Raw genomic sequence first — 22,656 nt, forward strand, 5'->3', positions numbered from 1 at the left:
TGCTGGTCCAGGGCGGTGGTGTGGGACGAGCCCCCTCTTGCTGGCGTTGGGGCATTTTGGAGGCTGCCATCGCTGCCGACGAGCCTGCCCTGGGCACGGGGCGTCGGGCGGCGTGCGGCCTCATCACTCCTCCCTGCCGCGCTGCCGCATTCCCGCTCCCCATCGAAGTTGGCTGCGAGGACTGAAACCGAGAGGCTGAATCACCGCGTTCACCCCGGGGGAGGGAAGGGAAGGAGGGGAAGGAAGGGGGCGGCGGGGAGGCCGCCAGCACCCCACCCTGCCCTGCCCCGGAGCTCCCCTTCACCAGGGCTTTCCCAGCTCTGCCCTCCCGGCGTGGGGCTGCGCACTGGGGCGGGGGACGGGGCTGAGCCCCCAGGCCCATGGGCAGGGCTCGGGGCTCGGGGCTCGGGGCTCAGGGCTCAGGGCTCGGCTGAGTGGAGGCAGCGCCGGCAGCGGGAGGCGCCCGTTGTGCCCCTGCGCAGGGCTGGGCTGTCCTGTCCCCCGGGAGGAGCGGGGTTTGTCACCGATGGGTCACGGCCACCCTCGGGAGGGGAGGACAGCCCGGCGGGGCGCGGCCGGCGGCACTCGCGCCCGGATCCGCGGGAAGCGCTCAGCCCAGCACGCTGGCGTCGCGGCCCGGGGGGCAAAGGCTTGTTTATCTTCCCAACAAGCCGGGCGAGGGTGGCACAGGGCCTCCGCCCCGCTCTGACGCGCACCCGGGCATGGCGTCCCCTCGCCAGCACCAAACCCACGTTGGGGCACACGGCTCCTTGCTCCCTCTCCTCTGCCAGCATTGGGCCGGGGTCCCCGGGGTCCCCTCCCTGCTCCCACCGCAGCTGCCGGCTGGGTCCAGCGCTCCTGCAGCACCGAGGACGAGCAGCAGCTCTGCGAGTGGTGGTGTGACCCCAACAGGGGCTGCGAGCACGGCCACCGTCCCCCCTGGCGTGCAGGGCCAGCAGAGCCGGGCTGCGGGGCAGTGCCGGGGTGCAGAGGTGGGATGAAGGAGCTTGAGCCGGGGACATGGAGGTGGCATGCGCGGGGGTGAGCCTGCAGGACTCTGTGGGTTAACTCCATGAAGACAGCACCGCGCTTCCCTGACTCCCATGACCTTGACCAAGAAGGAACATAAATGAGGTTTTTGGCTGTCATCTCAGCTGTGCTGTGCCCTGCCGAGCCCTGCCGTGCCATGCCATACTGTGCCATGTGCCCCTTTCCTCCTCGTGCTGGGAGGGCGCTCTCTGTGCTTTGGATCCCCCGCCCTGCGCACAGCGACGAAATCCCAGTTCCTTGCAGGGGCGTTTGACGCGCTGTCTCTCGCCTCCCTCCCGAGCTGTGATTTCCCGACTGAGCGGCAGCAGCCAGACGTGGCAGAGAACTGCGCAGGGGCCGATGGCAGTGGGTGTGGGATGCATCCCCTCAGCCCTATCCCCAAATCCAGGGAACAGGAGGCCCGGGGATCCCCACCATGGGCTGGGACGTGCCTGGGCCTTCCTTGGTGACTCGGGCGCTGGGTGACGGATGCTTCACCGTAGCGGGTGAGCTGGGCCGCAGCGGCAGCACCCGGCTGGACCAGTCTGGCCAGGGGTGAGGCCGGCTGCCGGCAGCCGCCCCAGCCCTTCCCTGCTCCTCTTGCTGCCACTGCCGGGCTGCTGCCTCAGTTTCCCCACCCAGGCGGTGCGGAGCCCCTTCCCGGGGCCGGGTGATGCTCCAGGGCCGCACCGAAGCAGCGACTGATGCAAACACCGTGGATGATGCGGGGGGGCCCACGCAGCGCCCACGGCGCGGCTGTACGGGGGCTCTACCCGCGGCCCGGGCCGGCCGGGGCGGGGGGGACCACCGGGGAGCGGCAGGGCGGGGCGGGGGGGGCAGCCCCGAACCCCCCACCCACGGCCCCGCGCTCCGCTCCCCTCCGGCCCCTCCTGCCCGAGGGCTGCCCGCAGCGCGGCGCCGCAGCCCCCGCGGGACCGTCGTGTCTGCAGCCCACGGGCGGCGCCGGCGGGGTGTGGGGAGGGGGACGCGCAGGGGCGAGGCCGAGGGGGTGGGGGGCGGCACCCCACGCCTGCCCTGGGGGGGGAACTCTGCCCCCCCCCCCCCCCGGCGTGGGAGGGGTCCCCGCACCCCACGCACCCGCGGGGTCGCAGCGGCCCCACAGCCCTCGGGGGTCCCGCACCCCCCGCGCCCCCGGGGCTGACCCCGCCCTGCCCAGGTACGTCCCGGCCCCGCCCCCTGCCAGGAGGAGGGTCTCTGGCTCCGCCCCGGCCCCGCCCCGGCCCCACCTCGCCCCGCCCAGTGACGTCACCCAGGTGGTCCCCCTCGCGGCCGCGCCCCGCCCACCCCACCCCGCTGTCCAATCGCCTGCCGGCAAAGGGCGGGGCGGCCGCGCTCCCGCCAATGGAGAGCGGATAAACACGTCCGGCGGGGGCGGTGCCCGGCGCGCCGCGCGGCTGACGGACGTGCCGGCGGCCCAATAGCGATCCGGCGGCGCGGGGACGGGGCGGGGCGCGTGGCGGGGGCGTGGCGGGGCAGGGCGGGGCGGAGGCGGGGCGGCGCGCGGGGCGCTGCTCGCCTTTTGTTCGGGCAGGAGCGGGGCGGCCGCCAGTCTCCGCGCAGGGGGAGCCGCGGCAGGTGAGCGGCGGCGGGCCGGGCCGGGCCGCCGCCCCCCGGGGGGGGGGATCGGGCTGCGCCGGGCGTGGGGGGCTGCAGCGGGGCCGGGCGTCCCGGGCTGGGGGTGCGCCGGGTCTGGGCGGGCTCCGCCGTACGGGGCTGGGGAGCGGCCGCGCTCGGGGCTGGGAGGAACCGGGGGGCCGGGCCGGGCAGCGCCGGTGGCCCCGGCCGGGTCCCGCCGCCGCGGGCGGGGCTCCCCGCAGGCGGCAGGGCGGGCGCGGAGCCGTGTGCTGCCCGGGAGCGCCTCTCGTCCCGCGGCTGTGGGCGGCCGAGCGCAGACCGCGCCGATCCGGTCGGGCGGGTCCCCGCGGGCCGCCGGGCTGTCCCGGCCCCCGCTCCCCACCCGCTGCTGCGGGAGCCAGTTTGCAAGTTGCGAGCCCGCGGCCCGGTGCCAGGCGGCGGCGGCGGAGGCTTCGTCCCGGTCCCCGTCCCCGCCCGGGCGCGCTCGGCGCGGCGGCTCCGCGGGCGAGGCGGTGGCGGGGCGGCGGGCGAGGCCTTGGCACGCTGCTCGCCCAGGTGGCCGTGGGGCTCTGACGTAACCCGTGGCTGCCGAGTGCCGCGGCCGGCCAGCCCTGAGCCGCACCTGGTGGCCGCACGCTGCCGTCGGGGCCCCTCGGCGCTGCCTCCAGCCGCCGTTGCCGAGGGCTTTCCCGGGCTGGGGGGGGTCCGGGGCGGGCTCGGGGGGCGCGGGGGGGCTGGTGTGCCCCCGGCGGCCCCGCCGTGGGCTGGAGGAGCGTTGGGCACCGCTCCGCTCGGTGGGGGGCTCCCGGCTGACAGCGGGTGTCCACACTGGGAAACACGGGGGAGCGAAACTCGGCTGGCTTCTTGTCTGGTGTTTGGAGAGGAGAGAGCACTCTAATTGTGTTAGCTGAGTGATTAGCTTAATTAATCAGGTTTACAGCACAGATGAAAGGATAATGCTGAAAGGTTGCTGGGAGTTGCCCGGAGAAGGAAAACGTAGGCTGTCGTATGAACAACTTGGAGAGGTATTTGTGCTGCGAGAGGAACGTGAACGCTGGCCAGGATGGCGTGGCCGCTTGCCGGGGGCTGTCCCAGGTGACCCACACCACTGTTGTGCCCACGCGGGTGTGATGGCAGCAGCCGACACCCGCTCTCACCAGGCAGCGGCGTCCCTGCGCCCTGGCTTCCCTGTGATGCCGTCGGGGTGCCTGGGCGAGCCCTGTGTCTGGGGTGATGTTCCCTGTTGGCTTCCCTGTGCCGGAAGGGTGGAGGGGGCCAGGGACACCCCGTGACCCAGCTGGATCTGGCCCCTGCAGTCACTACACCTCCTGCTCCAGCCCATGTCATTCTGGTTTTGGCGCTGGTGCCACTTGCCAGCCCCGGCACTGTTGTGTCTCTCTGCCATGGGGCTGGCGGGGAGCCGGGGGTGAAGCGTCTCAGTGCCAACTGCCGCGGGGCTGAGGCTGGAGGGGTGCCGGGGGCGTTCGCTCAGGGCTGTCATCCACATCCCGGGTGGGCACAGTGCCCGCGGGGTCTGCTCCTGGCCCCACTCTTGGGGGGGAGCGGGTGTCTGGCCCAGCCATGCTGTCTGGTAACGGGGCTGGGAAGATTTTAAGGTCTGTTTCTGTGTCTGTGTCAAGTGTTTTATCAGGAGTCAGCTGGAAGGGCGCAGGGTACCCAGGGAAACAGTCTTTGCCCGTCTGAAGCCTGTAATCGCTCATCCCTTTGGAGGGTTTCCATAAAGTGTCATGAAAAACCCATTTTACTGCTAATTTGGCCTAAAGAAGTTGGCCACCAGGACAGGGCTGCCCAGAGCTGCTGGCATCAGTGGCCGAGGGGTGTTTCCCCTCCAGGGCCGGCTCCTGCGCGGGTGCTGGGGCAGAGGTGGGTCCCCGATGCTCAGATGGTGTGTGGGGCGTGGGGGGAAGGTGGGGCGGCCGCGCAGGGCCCTCGCTTCCAGACAATGGTGTTTACGGTCTATTGTCTGGGCGATGTGGCACGTCCTCGCCGGCACCAGGAAGCGTGCGCGTCCCTGGCGGGGCTGAGCCGGGCTGCCGGGGGGGTCTGTCGGGACTGGGTGTGCGAGCGAGCCGCGACCACCTCAGCAGCGCGGACGGGACGGCTCATGGCTCGGCTGCAGCCAGGGCCCTCGGAGAATTTCCCCTCTGGTCCCAGTGCTGTATTTCAGTGTAATGTTCAGTGCTGTCCTAATCCCATTAACTCTCCCCTTTGTTTCCCCCACCTGAAATCCTTAATCGGCTCGAGCTGCTAGGGCAGGCGACTGCGGGGCAGCTGTGTGGCGCTTTCAGCCGGGGCTGTTCCTGTGACGATGGCGTCCCTTCAGGGCTGTGGTTTGGTGTGGGAGCACTTGATGGGATTTGGCTTTTTATCGCACTTCCAGATCTCCGGGGTTGAAGACGCGCTTCTGCCGGGCGCGCTGCCGCTCGCAGATGGCGGAGCCCCCGGGAGCGGCGCTGCCCTTGGCCCCCGCTTTGCAAACTGGGGAAGCGGAGGCTCTCTGCAGAGAACTTGCAAGACTTTAATTGCAGCATCTGTACTGAGGCTTGCGCTAGTCTTGAAGGTTTAAATTAGACTGGCTTCTAATTAGCACAAGTTAAAAAGAAATTTAATTTCTATTAAAACAGTGCGAGTCTACCCTGGACTTCAGCTTCTACCTTGATTTCAGCGGGTGCTTTCCCACCTGGACAGGCCCCACCACAGGCTGCGCCGGGCACCCGCTGTCACCCAGAGCCAGCGCTTGGGTGGTGGCTCTCAGCCCCGTGAGACCGTGGGGTGTCCCAGGTTGGTCTGTGCGGGTGGAAGCGGCAGGGACGGCAGCTTGGGAGGTCACCAGGGCTGCAGCGGTGCCTTGAATCCACGCGTTGAATCGCTGCAGCGCTCTCTGCTTCAGGAGGGCTGTTTTACCCTGTGCTTCCCCGCAGACATTGTCCGGTGGGGGACAGCGAGGGTATGAAGGCACAGGTACTCCCACTGCAAAGAAGTCTTAAAACTTGACCTGAGCAGCTAAAAACCATGTCTGTGCTTAAACCAGGTTGGCTTCGGAGCCACACAGGTGCCTCGATGGGCAGAGCTCCTCTCCCCTCCCACCTCTGGCGCGGGAATGCTGCACGGCTCGTCAATGGCTGCGGGGGGAGATGAAGATGTTTCTAATTAGGCAGAGGTTTGAAATACCCTTCTAAATATGCCAGTCCTGATGGGTTTTGTTGCGGCTGCTGACAGGCCCGGAGGCATTTCGACACACCGTGGTCGCTCGGCTCCGAAATCGCTTTGCAGGCGGGGCAGGAGCCTCGTGCTGCGGGTGCCGGGGCTCGCCGGGCAGCCCTGCGACGTCTGCGCTCCTTCCGAGACCCCGAGCGGGAGCCGGAGCTGGCAGCTGGGTGGAGGCGGAACGCCCGGTGTTTTCCAGCTATCCCACGCCTGGGTGATCAAACCCGCGGGAGGCGGTGAAGGCGAGTGAGCAGCAGTGCCCTCCCGGGGGGAACCCGCTCCGGGGCGGGGGGGATGCTCGGACCCCACGGTGTGGGGTACGCCGCGGTCCTGCATGGCTCCTGGGGGTGGATGGACGGATAAAGTGTGTGTGCTTCGCTGGTGGGGGAGAGACCTTTGGCTGCTGTAAGGAGCCCTGCCGTAATCGCTGTGACGCGCAGGCAGAGCCCTGGTGACAAATCATTAACTTGCTCCGACAGGCCGGGTGCTGACGGGTGTTGGTGATAATTTCTTGTGAAGCGTCTGAACTTTACAGATGTAATGCAATTGGATGGAGAAATTAAGCCGGGGCTCAGCAGCTCTGCGTCCCTCCCTGCTGCATCAGGGCCAGGTGGCAAAATCCCGCGTTTCTGGACACCGTGACTGGAGCTGGGAACAGCCTGCAAGCTCAAAGCCTAAATTTAAATCCCGCAATTATGTTCTTAAAGGACAACTTGTTCTTTGTACTCTTTAAAACAAAATAATGATTATTTTTTTTTTCTTATCCAGATGGAGTTATTGTGATTAATTGCACCATGCCAGTTCTCCTTTCCATGGACGAGTGGCGAGTTCCCATCTTTCCCAGCAGTGTTTCTAATGAGATCAGCAAACTTTAATTGAGGAGGGGATGTGCCCGCATGGGTCCTCCCGATCCCGGTGTCTCCGTGGATGGCGGTTTGTGTGGCAGCAGGCAGGGATGTGGGGAGGGGAGATGTGCTGCCAGAGACCCCACGATGGGACTTTGGCATGTGAATGTCCCTGGGGTCCTGCTGGCGTCCTGCCGTGGGGTTTGCCCCATGCGGGCAGAGCCGGCCGGGCATGGCGCAAGAGCTGTGAGAGGGGACCTGATCCCAAATCAAAGCTGCTGGATGGGTGCCGGTGCCCAGCAGTGCCATGCACACAGGGCAGGGAGATAACGCCGAGCGAGCCGGGGCTGCGGCAGGGCACGGTGTGGGCAGCGGGGCTCCCCGGGGGACCTGAGCCGTGGTGCAGTAGACGGTGTTTTGGCACAGCTCTTGCACGAGCCCCCGGTGCCTGGCGGTTCCTGGGCTGCGGTGCCCCGTGCGAGGCCTCGGCTGCCGCGCAGAGTGCTGCGGGTGTCGTGCCCGGCATCGCGCGTGCTCTCGGAACAGGAGAGCACTTGATGGATAATACCTTGTCATTTTGTGATGTGAAGTGCCAAAATATTACAGCCCAGACTTGGCGTGTGCTGGAGCTGTCAGTAGCTGTTAATTCAGGCGAAGGCAGGGCTTGGGGAACGTGCTCTGCTTTGGAGAGCATCAGCTGAGCAGAGCGGGTCGTGGCGGAGACGCCGCGCTGCCGGGGCCGGCTCTGCTGCCGGGAGCCTGGTCTCGCCACGCTCGGGGGATGCAGCACCCCCTGAACAGCAGGAGCACGGGCTTTGCACGGGGCTTTCGGCCACTCAAACTTAACTTTGTCGGGAGCAGCTGAAAGATAAACAGGGTTTTGGAGCCGCCTCTGGTGAGCGAGCCCAGGTCTGAAGAGTGGCTCTTGCACCCGTTGCTGCCCTCCCCGAGTGACCTGCGGTTGTCGGAGCTGGTGGGGTGGCCAGGAGCGCACCGGATGTGCGAGCGCTGACAAACAAAGGCCATCGGATCCTTTGTGTGCAGGGCCGGGGCGGCCTCGTGCCATTAGAGCCCGCTTGCTAACGAGAAGCCTGTTGCCAGTCTCCTCATTAAACTTCAAGCTGCTCTCGTTCCCCTTTGAATTCTTCCACTCATTTTCGCTGTAAAGCCCCATTGAAAGGGCTCGTGGTAGCCGGGACCTGACTCTAACGCTTCCCATTGATGCTGGTGAGGTCTTGAAAAGCTCCTTTCTCTGCCTCCTCCTGCTGCGTGTTCCTGCGAGAGATCCTCTTCAAAACCATTGAAGCTTTTGTACAGCGCTGGGTCTGTGGCAGCGTCTGCGGGAGCTTCGTTAGCTGCTGCCCCGGCTTCGTTAGCTGTCAGTGCCATGGTGTCACTTCTGGGTGCCTCTGGGCAGGGCCGTGCGGGTGTGGGGACCTCGGAGCCCTGGGTGCCTCTGCCCCTCGGAGGGCTCCGTCTGTCGAGGCTGCTCTCCCCCAACCTCTCCGAGCAGCGGCCACTAATCGCGGGCCGCTCCAGGCGGATGGGGAGGACTGAAGATGGCTTGCGTGTGGCCTGAGTGCTTCTAAAATAAGAGTCTTTTCTTGCATTGCGTTTGTTGAATTGCCTTAACCGCCTCTTTCCGTCTGGTAAAAGCCTGAGTGACTGTAATTGCAGCGGCTCGCACGCTCCCCGCGGCCGAGCTCACCCCCGCGCGCCATGCGGCGCCGGAGCGGGGGCACCTCCAGCCCTGCCGCGCTGGGCTCCCCGCGGGGATGGGGCTCTGGGAGGGCTCCGGCAGCCCCTCGCGGTGTCCCACGCTGCCCGGGCCGCCTCTCGCACCCGCCAGCCCCCAGGTCCTGCTGCCCCATCCTGTGCAGCCCCTGGTGGGGGGGTGGGAGTGCTTTGAGCCCCCTGCCCGCTCACCGAGGGGTGACCCCCTTTTGGGAGTCTCAGCTTCTCACCCCAGAGACTGTTTCCCGCCCCCGAGAAGTCCCGGAGCAATGAGTATCTTTGCATGGAGCAGCGTTCATGGTTTCCCGGCTGCTGTTTTGGGCAGCTCAGCCGGGCATCAGCGGGAGCACCGGGCTCTGCCGGCCGGGTCCCCCCGGTGCGAGGCCGAAGGCTTCTCCCGGCAGCCGGAGGGAAGGGCTGGTCAGGCCCAGGGCTGCGTGTTTGCTGGAGACTTCCTCCGCAGACAGTGTCTCGGGGGGTGCGATGCCGCCTGGACACTGATCAAATGGCTCTGGGGGCGGATGAGCCGCTGGCCGGTGCCTTACAGCTGCGGGAGCTTCCTCTGCCTTCCCCGGCGCTCCTGGCCGCGGGAAGCGGTGGGAGAGGGATTAACCTTCTCCTGGCTCTCCCCTGTGCTGGGGGTGGCGGAAGCCCCTGCCAGCCCCACCTCCCGGGGATGTAACCCCCCCTGCGGCTCGGCCTGTTCCCCATGGTGGTGCTGGGGACAGGCTGGAGGTGCTCCCCCAAACCTGCTCTCCTCTTGGTGGGGTCCCCCACATCTGCCTCGCTGTTTCCCAGGGGGGTCTCTGGCTGTTCCCGGGAGTGAGCCCTGTTTCCCGGGGGTCCTGGCTCTGTGCGGGCAGTGGGGCTCAGCCGGGGCTTGGTGGTACTGTTCCGCCCTTGCAGTGCTCCGCTTCCCACTCGGGTTAATAACAGCCCCGTGGGAGGGCGATAAGGGTCAGGCTCAGCAGCAGTCGTCCTACCGACGGGTCTGGTCATGGAGGGGGCTGGAGCCCACCCAAGCCTCCCCCACACTCATGGCTGACCCCGCCAGGGCAGGGATTTTCACATCTGCCCCACGTACCCTCTGCTTCTCCCTCCTGCGTGAACGCCTGCCCTCCCCTTTGCCATTGGCGGGGGTCCTGCCCCACTGCAGCCACCCGCCATGAAAAGCATCACCGGTGAATGGCTCCTGCTGAAGGTGAACCCCGCTGGAACCAGCAGCCCCCGCCTGGGAGACCCCCCGTTTGCCTCCAGTCCCGCTGAGGAGGAGGGAGGACATCCGAGGTCGGAGCCCGGCTGTGGAGGACGGGGGAGAAGGTTGTGTCAGGCGTCCGGCCCTCGCTGAGTGACGAGCAGAGGACACTTGACACAGGGTCCAGAAAATGTCACTGCTCCCTGCTGGAGCGGCTGACATTTGCTCCACTGGCCCCGTCACCTCGGGTGCCGCCGGCCTCGCTGGCTGCCCGCGGCGGTGAGCAAACCCTCCGGGGGCTGCTGGTGGGGTGATGCTGCAGGGGAAGGATGGGTGCTGCATTTAATGAGCCTGTGGTCCCTTCTGGGGAGGGAGAGTCCCCCGAGCTGTGTGACACCCGTCCCCGCTGCCCCCTCTCCCCGCTGCCCCAGGGCGCTGTGCTTGGTCAGTCCGGCACAGCGCTCGTTAGTTTGGACCCGCTCTCCTGCTTGAGCGGCTCTGGGGCCCATCACCTCCGCTTGTGTCTGGGTCTGAGGAGCTTTGCTGGCGCTCGGTGTCCCTGGGGTGCCGGCGGCGCAGACGGAGGGGGCGGCAGGGGGTGGCTCATGCATAATGCAGGGCTGCGTACGAAGCCAGCGGCTGAGCTGAACTCGGGGAGGTTTGAAAAATTAAGTGCCTGTCAAACGCCTGTGAATTGCAGCGCGGCCGTTACCCGTCCGCCGACGGTGCACCCTTCCTGCCAGCTCCAGCCCGCGGGTCCCTGCCCTGCCCGGGGGGGTCGGGTCCTTACACCCCCCGGGCTGGTGCAGGGAGCTCTCCTGCCCTCGGCTGTGCTCTCCCCTTGTCCGTCCCTGTCCGGGTGCCGTCTGTCCCTCCGGCCGCAGCCCCGCTGCTCCTGGCTGGGTGGTGGGATGGCTCACGCCAGCGCCTGCCCCAGCAGTGCCGGCAGAGCGCTGTCCTGCCCGCCGTGCTTCCTCAGGCATGGTTTGTCCTTGCTTTTCTCAGGCTTTCCAGCACAATTTGGAGCCTCTGCCACCATGGCCAGCGTGACCCAGCTGGCAGGGCTTGTTTGCCCAAACACTGATGCTGCAGCTCCTGCACACACACATGGGGGTGTGTGGCACTGTGGCACGCCCGGCTCGGCACAGGGGCTCTCCCGGCCGAACCCCGCTCTGGAGCGGGGTGAGGAGTGGAACCGGGCTCGCCCCTCGCCCCCGGTGCCATGCGTCACGCACCGCCCTGCTGCGCCAACCGGCGGCTCCGGCCCGCACCCTGCTGTGGGAACGATCTGCCCCCGCTGCCCTCCATTAGCGGGTCCCTCTCTCGCTGCCTCATAAACATGCATTATGCACAACCCATTAAAGCCGGAGCGGTGCTCAGTCTGCAGATTGCCGCTTGACAGCTCAAAAAATATTTAATTGACAGGAGCAGCGCCCTGCAGTGGCTCCGGGAAGGTGGCTGGGGGGGGTGGACAGGGTGGGATGCGGGATGCATCCAGCTGCGGGAACGGGAGGGTGATGGGGCTCCCACCTCCCTCCCACCTACCCGCTGCTCCCCGGGAATGGGTGTTTGTGCCCGGGCTGGGATTCTTCCCTGTGAGCGTGGGTCTGTGCCGCTCGCGAGGGCTCGGCCGCTCCTTGGGAGCAGCCGGCAGCGTGGGGCGAGCCGTGCCAAGCCTGTGCGCGCCGTGCCCTGCCAGGCCGCCCTGCGCAAGCCGCGTCCTCGGCCACCACCCGACGCCCTGACTCAGCCGCCGGCGTGGCGGGGGGCTGGCGGGGGGCTCGTCCCCGGCTCCCCTTGCTCCCCGAGGAGGGGGCCGGGGCCAGGGGCTGCCGCACCAGCCTGGCCGCTCCCTGTGAGCCCTGAGCTGTGCCGGCCGCTGGAGCGGAGCCAGGGGCGCGCGGCCACCCTGGTCCGGCTTGTTGCATGAATCAGTGCTGCTGGAGGTGGTAATCACCCCCCTGTTTGGAAGTGCGGTTGCTGCTGCGCCCAGCTATGCCGAGCGGCGGCTGCTCCCTTCGCCTCTTATCACCTCTGAAACTCTGACTCACCCCCACCCTGCGCGGCTGCAGGAAGGGGCAGAAATCCTGGTGGGTGCCCGGGCGGTGGCGGTAGGGGTGCCTGGGCACTGTCTGCGTCCCTCCCGGCCTCCCTCCATCCCTCCCCTCCTGGCTGTGCCCGGGGACTGGATGTGGGGCTGGTGACTCACAGCCCTGCAGCATCCGCCTGCCCCGATGAGCTCAGGGGTTAGTCCCTGAGCCATCCTCCCTCCCCAAATTACAGACGAGGGAAACCCAGCCCTGCTCCAAAGCAACCTTGGCTGGTTTGTCTTGAGTTTTGGGATGTGCCGGGCTGCCCTGTCCTGGCACCGTGCAGCCACGGCGTGGTGCTCGGCACAGCGTGGGGAGCGCCCAGCCCCAGACTGTGCCATGGGTGCTTGTGGTGCTGAGCACCCGTGGGACAGCCGAGCCAGTGGCTTTGCCTGGTTATTTTTAGGTGCTTTAGGAGTGTCCTAGAGGGCTTCTAAAGAGGTTTGTTGTGTTCTTGGAGCTCCAGCCTTGTGGCTGTCCCCAGCTCTCTGCCAGGTCCCGTCTCTGGAAACTGGTCTTTGAAGAGCCCGTGGGAGCCTGGAGTGGGGGTCCCCTGGCTGCGGGGTCCCCCCGTGCCGGGCAGAGCCTGCTCACGCCTTTGCTGCCGAGGCGGTGAGACACGGCGTTGCGTGGCAGGCGCTGGCTGACGGCTCAGCCAGCCTCGCGCGGTCTGCGCCAGTTGCAGCCGCGGTTCCTGTCTGAACACGAGCAGCAAAGTGCTGAGCTGTGGGTTCGTCATCCCGGTGCCGCCTTTCATCTCGCGTGGGGGAGGAGGGCAGATAGCGATCTGCTCGTGGGCTGCGCAGGGGCCGGCTGCCACGCCGGGGTCTGCCGTGCTGTTCGGGGCAGGAGGGAGCTGCGGCGACCTGGGCTCTGCCAGAGGTGTAACTTCTCCCCTCCCTGCCCCGCAGAGCAGCCATGGAGGTGATGAACATGATGGAGCAGCCGATCAAGGTGACGGAGTGGCAGCAGACCTACACCTACGACTCAGGCATCCACTCCGGCGTCAACACCCAGGTGCCCTCCGTCAGCAGCAAGTGCCTCGGGGACGATGATGAGGTCTACGGGAAGCAGTACACCATCAAGAAGACGACCACCACGAGTTACTGCCAGGGAGGCGGCCAGGGCCAGAGCCAAGCGCAAGGTAGGGGCTGTGGGGCCGGGCACATCCGTGAGCTCGCCTGCTTGGCTCCTGCCTTCCTCCACCTCCCCCGAGAGCTGCGCTCCTTCTGGGCACTCCTCCACGCTGCCTTCCACACCCCGGGAGTTGTTGCTGCCTAAAATATGCTCCCTCCTGTCCTCCTTCCCCACGCCAAGAGGCTCTTGCGTAGGGGCGGCGCGCAGCCAGCCCGCACTAGTGCTGAGCTGTGCACACACATCCGAGCGCGCCGGTGGGTTGGCTCGCGATGGGAACAGCTGATCCCGGCCCACGGGGCGGCCGTCTGCTCTGCTGCCTGTCTGCCTGCTCGGCAGGCCCGTCTCAGCGCGGCTGGCAGAGCTGCCAGCGTGTGCCGTAAAGCCCCGCCGGCCGCCCCGGCTTCTCCCGCTGCTGCGGGGGCGAAGTGGAGAGAGACACAGCCCCAAAGCCAGAGGCGATGCTTCCCCCAACTTCAGCCCTTAAAAGAGGGCTGGTTTGCTCCGCTCGCCCCTGCGGCTCCCCTGACAGCGATGGGCCCTGGAAAGTTTAATCGCCCACTCCCCCCGGGGGGGGCAGAGCCCTGTGGGGGGGGCAGAGCCCTGCGGGGGGGGGGTGAGCCCTCACCAGCGGTCCCTGTGCCACAGAGGTGGGGACCACGGGTGGCTGCTGCCGCATCTCTGCGTCCCGGGCTGCGCTTGTCCTGGCATCCTCGACGGGGAAGGCCTCCGTGTCCTTCTCCTAATCCCCTGTGCCGGCTGGTCCCAAGTTGCAAAAATCCTTATTTTTTAATTAATGGGCCTTGTGTGACAACTGCTTAATCATGCCGCCTAATTGAGCGTTGTCTTATCTCTGTGCTGCTGTATCTGTTTACACTTTGAAGCACCGGCTCCTCGCAGAGCGTGCTGAGCGTCCAGCACTGCTGACGTTGCTGGTGGTGTCGCTCTAAGCTCTTGCTCAGCTAATTGAAATTGGAAAGCAGGGCTGGGAGCGCTCCTCGGAGACAGCCCGAGTCTAAGGCTGTCTCCCCGTCTACTCCTGCAGCGGACATGGAGGCTCAGCTGGCCATGACCCGGGCCCAGCGCGTCCGGGCTGCCATGTACCCCGAGACGGTGGAGGACCGCTCCCTGCTCATCACCACCCAGCTGGAGGGGCAGCAGACCAACGTGCAGCGCCTGGCAGAGCCCTCGCAGATGCTGAAGTCGGCCATCGTGCACCTCATCAACTACCAGGACGACGCCGAGCTGGCCACCCGCGCCATCCCGGAGCTCACCAAGCTGCTCAACGATGAGGACCCGGTAAGGAACCGTGGTTTGCCTGTGCGTGTCTCTGGGCTCTCGGCTTGCGGGGCGCACTTCCCCAGCTGCGGCAGCGCAGCCGGGCTCCCATCCTCGCGGGGCTCCGTGGCCGCCGTCCAGATCCTTCCTCTTGCCAGAGCTCTGCGCGTGCCTCTGCCCCACAACAGGGCTGAGCCCACCTCTGCCCACCCGTGTCTCCCCGCAGCCTGTCCTTGCTGCTCGGATGCAGCTCTCCTGCCCTGGCCCTGCACAGGCACTGAGCGCTTCTTGCCGGCTCTGGGTGCCCCCCTGCCCTCCCCCTGCCCGTCCCTGCAGCGCGTCTGTGCTCCGTGGACCCAACCGCGTGCTGCCTGTGGCTGCAACCTGCAGCATCGCTGCTGGAGCGTCGTGGATGAGGATTGTTAAAAATAGCAATCCCTGCCTGTGCCGCTGTGCCGGCTCTGCCGCTCCAGCGCCGCCCTGCCCGGCACGGTGCGCGGCAGCCCCGGGCCGGCTCTCACCCGGCAGAGCGGGATCCCGCCTGTCCCTGCTGTGATGGGCACCAGCGGGACCTCCTCCCACCCGCCGGGTTCTCTCCCCCCCAGGTGGTTGTCAGCAAAGCGGCCATGATCGTCAACCAGCTCTCCAAGAAGGAGGCGTCGCGCCGTGCCCTGATGCAGTCGCCGCAGATCGTGGCGGCCGTGGTCCGTACCATGCAGAGCACCAGCGACCTGGACACGGCCCGCTGCACCACCAGCATCCTGCACAACCTCTCGCACCACCGCGAGGGCCTGCTCTCCATCTTCAAGTCCGGCGGCATCCCGGCCCTCGTCAGGATGCTGAGGTACGAGGGTGCTGGCGGGGGGTCCCGAGAGGGCGGCGGAGCCGAGGGGTCCCTCCCGGGCTGGTGAGCGCCTGGGCTGGGGACAGAGGAGGGGAGGGCTCGTGCTGCCCCTGGATGGGGATCCTCCTTCTGCTCGCACCAAAACAAGGGAGTGGGAGACCTTTCAGCCTGCGGAAGCCCCAGGGGTTTGCTGCATTTGGAGCCATTGTGGTGGCAGGAGGAGGGGAGCGGTCCCCCACGCTGCCTTGTCCATGGAGATGGGGCTCAGTCTCTGCCCCGAGGAGGTGTCCCTTCCCCGAGGGCCGCCCCGGAGCCACGTGGCGCGGTGGCCTCACGGCGGGTCCTGCAGAAGGGCGCTGGGTGGGAGTCGGGGCGGCCCTGCGGGCCCCGCTGGCAGCCTGGTGAGCGCTGACGTGGCTCTGTGCCGCCTGCCTGCAGCTCGCCGGTCGAGTCGGTCCTCTTCTACGCCATCACCACCCTGCACAACCTGCTGCTCTACCAGGAAGGGGCCAAGATGGCTGTGCGCCTGGCCGACGGCCTGCAGAAGATGGTTCCTCTGCTGAACAAGAACAACCCCAAGTTCCTGGCTATCACCACCGACTGCCTTCAGCTCCTCGCCTACGGCAACCAGGAGAGCAAGGTGGGCCCGGGGGGGCCTGGGCAGCCCCGTGGCGTGGGGTCCTGCCGGAGGGGGGGCAGGAGGGGGCTGGCGGCCCGTCCTTGCTCCCGGCAGACGGCAGCCCAGCAGGCAGCGCTGGGAGCTCCCACCCTCTCAGCCCGTGTGCCCCCGGCCGCCGCCGGCAGCGGAGCAGTTGTGCTGTCTGTAGTGCTGCCGCGTCCGACCTCTCGCAGGTGGAGCGCACCCGACAGCGCAGACTGTCCCAGTCTGGCCGGTAGATCGGCTCGGCTGGGTTTCTCCCCCACTGCTGCTCTGGGCAATGCCTCTGTCTTTGTTCTTTGGCTGCTCCTCTCCTCCTACGCACGCGTTGTCCCGGCCTCGCGCAGAGGTTGGGTCCCTGGACCTGCTCCGACGCTGGCGGGGCGGGGGGCTGCTGCCCGTCCTGCCTGCGGCGGGGGGCGAGGGACCCCGGTGCGCAGGGCTGGGGTGGGTGGGGGCGGTGGCAGTGCACGGCCCCCGCGGGGGTGACCCCGAGCCCTCCGGCGTGCCGAGGGTTGTACCTCCTGCCTGACTGGTGTCCTGGCATGAGCTGGGGAGTCCAGAGTGGTGGTCCCAGCAGCCCAGAGCTGCCGCACGCCCCAACCCTGTCCCTTCGGTCTTGCAGCTAATTATTTTGGCCAATGGAGGACCCCAGGCCCTGGTGCAGATCATGCGCAGCTACAACTACGAGAAGCTGCTCTGGACCACGAGCCGGGTGCTCAAGGTGCTGTCGGTGTGTCCCAGCAACAAGCCCGCTATCGTTGAGGCTGGTAAGAGGGGCTGGGGGGCAGAGCTGGTGTCGAACGGGAGGGAGATGGTGGTGTCAGGATGATGCCGGGTGAAACCACCTGCCTGCAGCATGGTTTCTTGTTCTGAGAGGCTGCTGAGGTGCTTTCCTGTGACCGTGCGTGGGCAGGATCTGGCCTGGCTGGGGAGCTGCCTTCCCACACCGCATGTAGCCTCTGCTAAGCCATGAGGCTGCACCGTGCGCTGGGGGCATCGGTCGCGTGGTGCGCAGCCCACGCTCGCCCTCCAGACCCGCCGTCTCTCCCTTCTCCTCTCCGCTGGGGCAGCTTTGGGTATTCACAGATGTGCTGGTGTCTCCTTCCCCGGCAGGCGGCATGCAGGCCCTGGGCAAGCACCTGACCAGCTCCAGCCCCAGGCTGGTCCAGAACTGCCTCTGGACCCTGCGAAACCTCTCTGATGTGGCCACCAAACAGGTGAGTCTGCGGGACCCTGAGCTGTGCTTCAATGCAGCGTTTCGGAGGCTGCTCCGCACAGGCTGCTGGGCTGCCCCGCGCCCTCTGCTTGTGCCGGACTGAGTCCCCAGCGATGCCCTCGTGCCATTTCCAGCCCCGGGGAGCTGCGGCTGTGGCAGCACGTGTGCGAGGGGATGCCCCGCTGTGCCCGAGCCCCGATGCAGCAGGGGGTTTGCGCGGCGTCGCGGGAGGCTGCCTGCTGCCCGCGGCCCTTCCCGTGCCAGCCGGCGGCCAGCGCTCCTGCCGTGTCCCCAGCAAGGGACCAAGGCCACCAGCAGTTGCTCACACGCTGTGTGGCATCACCGGGGCTGATCTGGCTCCGGCAGCCCCCGGCAGCCTGCCCTGGCGCTGGCCGCCTGCTCGGCTCCTTCCCCGGCGAGGGAGCTGCCGTCAGCGCTGCTGTCGAGGCAGTTGTGCCCATGGGGCTGAGTGGCCGCCGGTGCGAGGGTGACCCCGAGTTCTGCTCCGGGGTTGCTCTCCCCAGACTTTTGCTGCCTCCTGATGCGTTCCCCATCTGCTGGGGCCGCCTCTCGGTGCAGATTAGCGCCTGATGCAGCCTGGAAACTATTTGGGCTGGCGTGTAACCATCCCTGGCTCTGCGGGCTGAGGGGGGGACGTGGCCACGGCGCCTTTAACTCCTTCCTGCCGCGCTGCTGGCCGCCTGCCGGCACGGCTGGGACCACGCTCACCCCGGGGACTGCTCGGGGAGCACTGGCGGGTGCATTGTTTGCGCTTCCCAGCAGAGAAAAGCTGCCCGAGACATTAAATTCTTAAGTAAAGCCGCACATGTCGGGAGCGCCTGTTGCTGCCGCCGTGCCGGCATCGCGGAGGAGCAGCTCTGGCTGCAGGGGGACGGGGAAAGGCGCAGCGTGGGAGGTGCAAACGCTGCCTCTCTGTGCAGAGCCGGGGGGGTCACAGGGTGCTGGGGGGCCCGGGGTCGCAGCGAGGGGTGTGCGAGCTCCAGCGAGGGCAGCCACACGAGCCTGGGTCTCGAGGGGAGAGGGTGGCCGGTCTGGGAGGAAGAGCGCAGCTGGGGGCCGGATCCTGTCTGCGATGGCAGGAGCCCCGGTGTCCATCCCGTCCCAGGGGAGCAGCTCAGGCTCCCTGTGCCTGGGCAAGAGACACGGGATGGGCGCGGGGCTGCAGCCCAGATCCCGCTGTGGGGCGGCTGACCCGACCTCCCGTCCCCACTCCCTCAGGAGGGCCTGGACGGCGTCCTCAAGATCCTGGTGAACCAGCTGAGCTCCGACGACGTGAACGTGCTGACCTGTGCCACCGGCACCCTCTCCAACCTGACTTGCAACAACAGCAAGAACAAGACCCTGGTGACACAGTCGAACGGGGTGGAGGCCCTGATCCACACCATCCTGCGGGCGGGCGACAAGGAGGACATCACCGAGCCGGCTGTCTGCGCTCTCCGGCACCTCACCAGCCGGCATCCCGAGGCCGAGATGGCGCAGAACTCGGTGCGGCTCAACTACGGCATCCCCGCTATCGTCAAGCTCCTCAACCAGCCCAACCAGTGGCCACTGGTCAAGGTAAGGGGCCGGGGGGATGTTGGGGGTCAGATGAAGCTCAAGCTGGGCTCGAGCGAGCCCCTGGCTGCTGGCCCGTGGTGGGAGGCATTGCTGGGGCGGTCTGCAGCCGGTGCGGCGCACAGAGCCATGGCGGGCCGCTGCTGCTGCAGCCCTGGTCCCGCTGGGCTGCGTCCTTGATGGTGGCTAATGGAGGAAATGGCTCCTGCCGGCTGCTCGGCTGGAATCAATACTGGCCGCGGCCTCCCCCGCGGGGACGGGGCCGGATCCGGTGCGGGAGGAAGCTGAAGTCAGCCTGCGCCATGGAGGGGGATGGGGTGGGACAGGCAGGGGGAGGGGGCCCGGCTGGCGGGGCCCGTGGGGAGCACATGCTGCTCTGCTCCGTGGTCGAGACGAATCTCTCCCCTTACCCCCCTTCCTCTCCTCCAGGCTACCATAGGCCTGATCCGCAACCTGGCCCTGTGCCCGGCCAACCATGCCCCGCTCCAGGAGGCCGCTGTCATCCCCCGCCTGGTCCAGCTGCTGGTCAAGGCTCACCAGGACGCCCAGCGGCACGTAGCAGCCGGCACACAGCAGCCCTACACGGTGAGTCCCCACAGCGGTGTCGGCCGGGACTGTCTCTGCCTGCTCCTGGCACAGCCTGGCACCCCAAAACCCCACCTCTCCCGGGGGGGTACCTGTGCCCACGCTCAGGGTGGTCGTGCCTTGGCGTGGGACGTGCCGGCTGCTCGGGGGCCCCGGCTGAGCGCTTGTCCCCTGGCAGGACGGAGTGAAGATGGAGGAGATCGTGGAGGGGTGCACGGGGGCACTGCACATCCTGGCCCGGGACCCCATGAACCGCATGGAGATCTTCCGCCTCAACACCATCCCTCTCTTTGTGCAGGTCAGGGGCTGGGGGGGACGTGGGGGCTCTGCCACCTCCTGGCTGGTTGGCACAGCCCCGTGGCGGCAAGGCCGGGGAGCCACGGTGCTTGGCTGGTGGCATCTGTGCGTGTCAGACCGCGTCAGGAGCACGACAGCTCCTCGCTGGCTGCTTCACGTTGCCGCTAATCTCTCCTGACAGCTCCTCTACTCGCCGGTGGAGAACATCCAGCGCGTCGCGGCTGGTGTCCTGTGCGAGCTGGCCCAGGACAAGGAGGCGGCAGATGCCATTGATGCCGAGGGGGCCTCAGCTCCCCTGATGGAGCTGCTGCACTCCAGGAACGAGGGGACGGGTGAGTGCCGCCGTGCTGGGCCCTGTGCTGGGGGCTCTCTGCCACCTGGCACCGCCCCAGCCGGTCTGCGGCTTCTGGCGCTTCGGTGCTGCACGGCACCGGGAGCTGAGGCTGCTGCCCTTCCCCTGCAGCCACCTACGCAGCCGCCGTGCTCTTCCGAATCTCAGAGGACAAGAACCCCGACTACAGGAAGCGTGTCTCCGTGGAGCTCACCAACTCCCTCTTCAAGCACGACCCGGCAGCCTGGGAGGCGGTGAGCATCCCGCTGCGTGCAGAGACGAGCCCTTTTCCCGGGGAAACCGGGGTCTCTTGGGGTGGCCCCATCCTACCCCCAAAAAGCTGTTGCCACCGCTTCCGACCAGAGCTCGGACAAGAGCGACTGGCAAATGGGGGGAGGCAGGGGGTGGACGGGCTGTGCCCTCCGCTCTCCAGCAGCTCTGCGTCGCGGTACACACTATGCGGGATGGGGCTGGGCACCACGTAGCCCCTGAGCATCATGCACACGTGAGGATGAATCCCCTCTTCAATCGTGTCACCTTCTTTCGTAGGCTCAGAGCATGATCCCCATCAACGAGCCCTACGCAGATGGTGAGTACGGCACCAGCTCTTCCTGCGGGGTCCCCTATGGGCTGTGCTCTGGTGGGGCAGTTGCCATATCTCACCAAACCAGGCTGGTTTTAAAACCTTTCTTGGGTGGCTGCTTGCAAAGTGCCGGCCTGGCCTGCCTGGGGATGCTCAGCGGGATGCTCAGCTCCACGGGGAGCACGTGCGGCCGCTCCCCGGTGTGCCTGGGCCGGCCCGGAGCCTTGGGGCAGGTGGGTGGCGGGTGGCCCTTCTGTCCTTTGCAGCACTGTGTGCCACACGCTGCCCCAGGCGGAGGGCACCAGGGGGGTGGCTGAGATCTGGAGAGGTGTCACCAGCAGGAGCTGAGGTCGCCTTGTCCCTTCCCTGCAGACCTGGACCCCGGCTACCGCCCCATGTACTCGGGTGACATCCCCCTGGACCCCATCGACATGCACATGGACATGGACGGGGACTACCCCATGGACGCCTACAGCGACGGCGTCCGAGCGCCCTTCGCTGACCACATGCTCGCCTAACCCGCCCCGCAGCCCCCGCACCAGGTACGCTGCAGCATCTACCCGGGGTGCGGGCACTTACGGAGGGCGCGCTCGGCCCCGGAGCGGGGCGGGTGGCCGAGGGAGGCAGGGCTGGCTGCTGGTGTGCGGCGTGCCGCGGGGTCCCTGGTGCTGCCCTGGGGTCCCCAGCGCTGCCGCGGGTCGGCATCCCCGTTGCCCCATGGGCCTGGGGGGCCTGGGCTCTGGTCTCCTCCAGTTTCCCCCCTGGGTCGAGTGACGGGAGCTCTCTCCTGCCGCACGCAGGTGTTTTCTCCATGCAGAAGAGGGTGGCCCCAGAGCTGAGCATTCGCAAGAAGGACTTGGGAGACAGAAGTGCCTGAGAAGACAAACTTTTCCATTCCCACGAGAGGTTTTATTTTTCGATTTTTTTTCTTCGCTGTGGGTCTGTGGAGAAGGTCCTTCCTCCTGGGACTGCTTCGAGCACCTACTGCCGCATGCAGCATCCAAGATACTGTTTCTGAAGCTTTAAAATACACAAACCCTGCACCGTTAGCAACTTTTCATTGGCAAAATAGTCTTTTCTATGAATATATATTTCTTTTTTATTTTTAATATGGTGCCAACGGCTTTTGCCGTCTTTAAGTTTGTGCTTTCCAACTTCCCCACTATTTGTTCTGCGTGTTAGTGTTCTAGGAAAGGAATCTAACATGGGAAAACCCTTTGCTTTCTGCGAACTCTAACTTAATCAGGCCAATCCAGAGTCTGCCGAAACCAAAGGGTGCCGTGTCCCAGGACCTTCGTTTTAGCCATCGGGATGTCTGCGGTTTAATTCTTTCCGATCAGCCGTTGGGGAGCTGACTTTGTGTCCCTGCCTATCCTACCAGTACCCATAGAGGAGTCACTCCAGCATTAGGAACCGTGTCCTTGTACCGATCTCTGTTGCACATTTTAACCCGTTTCCCTTCTTTTTGGTGAGTGGTGTGTTTCCGTCCCCTCCTCCCTTATCTAACACATTTTTAAAGAGGCTCTAGATCTGATGGTGGTTTAACGCTTCCACCGGAAAGGGATGGATAGTTACTGGAGTGTGGTTCAGGAATGGAAGATTTTATTATTTCTGTAAGTTGTTTTTGTATAGACCAAAGCAAAGAATAAAATAACCCCCCCGGCCCCGCGTTGCCCTGAGCCTGTTCTTCTGTCGGCTGGGGAAGGTCGGTGTGTCCCCGTGGGGCAGCGGGGGTGAAGGTGGCCATCGCCCTCCTCGGGCCAGGCGTCGCTGGTTCCCTCCCATGGGGCTGGACGCCCTCGGTGAGCTCCTTCCCATGCTCTGCGCCCGCAATGCCTGGCGCAGGGCTCAGGTGGCGGCCGGGGGGACAAGCATGCTGCGCCCCTCCCTGTGCCTCGGGGACAATGCTCGGCATGGCACAGGCTGCCCGCTCGCAGCCCCACAGCACCGGCAGCAGCTCCCGCTGTCAGCCGCGCACCCGGACTTGCTGCCAGCCCTTCCCTCGCCTGTCGCCGCGCTGGGTCCTTAGCATGCCGGGCCCGTCCGGGCGTCTGTCTGCTCCGTCAGGAGGTAAAAACTCCCAGTAATTAAGATGTTTGTTCATTAGGCAGCATTACCGGCATCTCCTCTCTGCTGCTGCGCAGAGCTGACTTTAACGAGCTCGGGAGGATAAATGTGCCGGTCGGGAGCGAGCCGTGCTGATTGATGGAGCGAAGCCTGGATGGAGCCGCAAGAGGCCAGGTTAAAAAAGTGATTTACTCAGACAAACCTGGTTGCCTCCTTCCGCAGCCCGGCTTCACGGCGGGAGCAGATGGCGGGAGGGGATATTCTCAGCTGAAACGCTGCCTCTGACAGCTGCGCCCCGGGAGGGCGGTGGGGAAGCGGCGCCGGGCAGGCAGCGTGCTGGGGGGTGGGAACTGCCTGTTCACAAAGTT

The 22,656-nt window shown here is 66.5% G+C and overlaps 1 protein-coding gene across 1 annotated transcript; it reads left to right on the forward strand.

Moving 5' to 3' along the window:
* Positions 1 to 2,598: 2,598 nt before the first annotated feature.
* On the forward strand, positions 2,599 to 21,885 carry JUP (junction plakoglobin). The gene is made up of 15 exons (XM_082494837.1): positions 2,599 to 2,625; positions 12,629 to 12,861; positions 13,897 to 14,150; positions 14,735 to 14,973; positions 15,412 to 15,613; positions 16,257 to 16,401; positions 16,748 to 16,851; positions 18,090 to 18,428; positions 18,855 to 19,010; positions 19,189 to 19,308; positions 19,489 to 19,639; positions 19,771 to 19,892; positions 20,188 to 20,227; positions 20,594 to 20,763; positions 21,022 to 21,885. The coding sequence occupies exons 2-14, from the start codon at positions 12,636 to 12,638 to the stop codon at positions 20,737 to 20,739; spliced, it is 2,244 nt and encodes a 747-aa protein (XP_082350963.1). The 5' UTR covers positions 2,599 to 2,625; positions 12,629 to 12,635; the 3' UTR covers positions 20,740 to 20,763; positions 21,022 to 21,885.
* Positions 21,886 to 22,656: the final 771 nt, after the last annotated feature.

This window comes from Vanellus vanellus, assembly GCF_965231255.1.
Source record: "Vanellus vanellus genome assembly, chromosome: 24".
NCBI classification, from domain to species: domain Eukaryota; kingdom Metazoa; phylum Chordata; class Aves; order Charadriiformes; family Charadriidae; genus Vanellus; species Vanellus vanellus.

What these genes read in the sequence shown, in the direction of transcription:
- JUP (XM_082494837.1), top strand. Translation starts at nt 12,636, where the DNA reads ATGGAGGTGATGAACATGATGGAGCAGCCGATCAAGGTGACGGAGTGG. An exon ending in CCATCCCTCTCTTTGTGCAG is followed by an intron (nt 19,309 to 19,488) that starts GTCAGGGGCTGG and finishes CTCTCCTGACAG; the next exon opens with CTCCTCTACTCGCCGGTGGA. An exon ending in CAACGAGCCCTACGCAGATG is followed by an intron (nt 20,228 to 20,593) that starts GTGAGTACGGCA and finishes CCTTCCCTGCAG; the next exon opens with ACCTGGACCCCGGCTACCGC.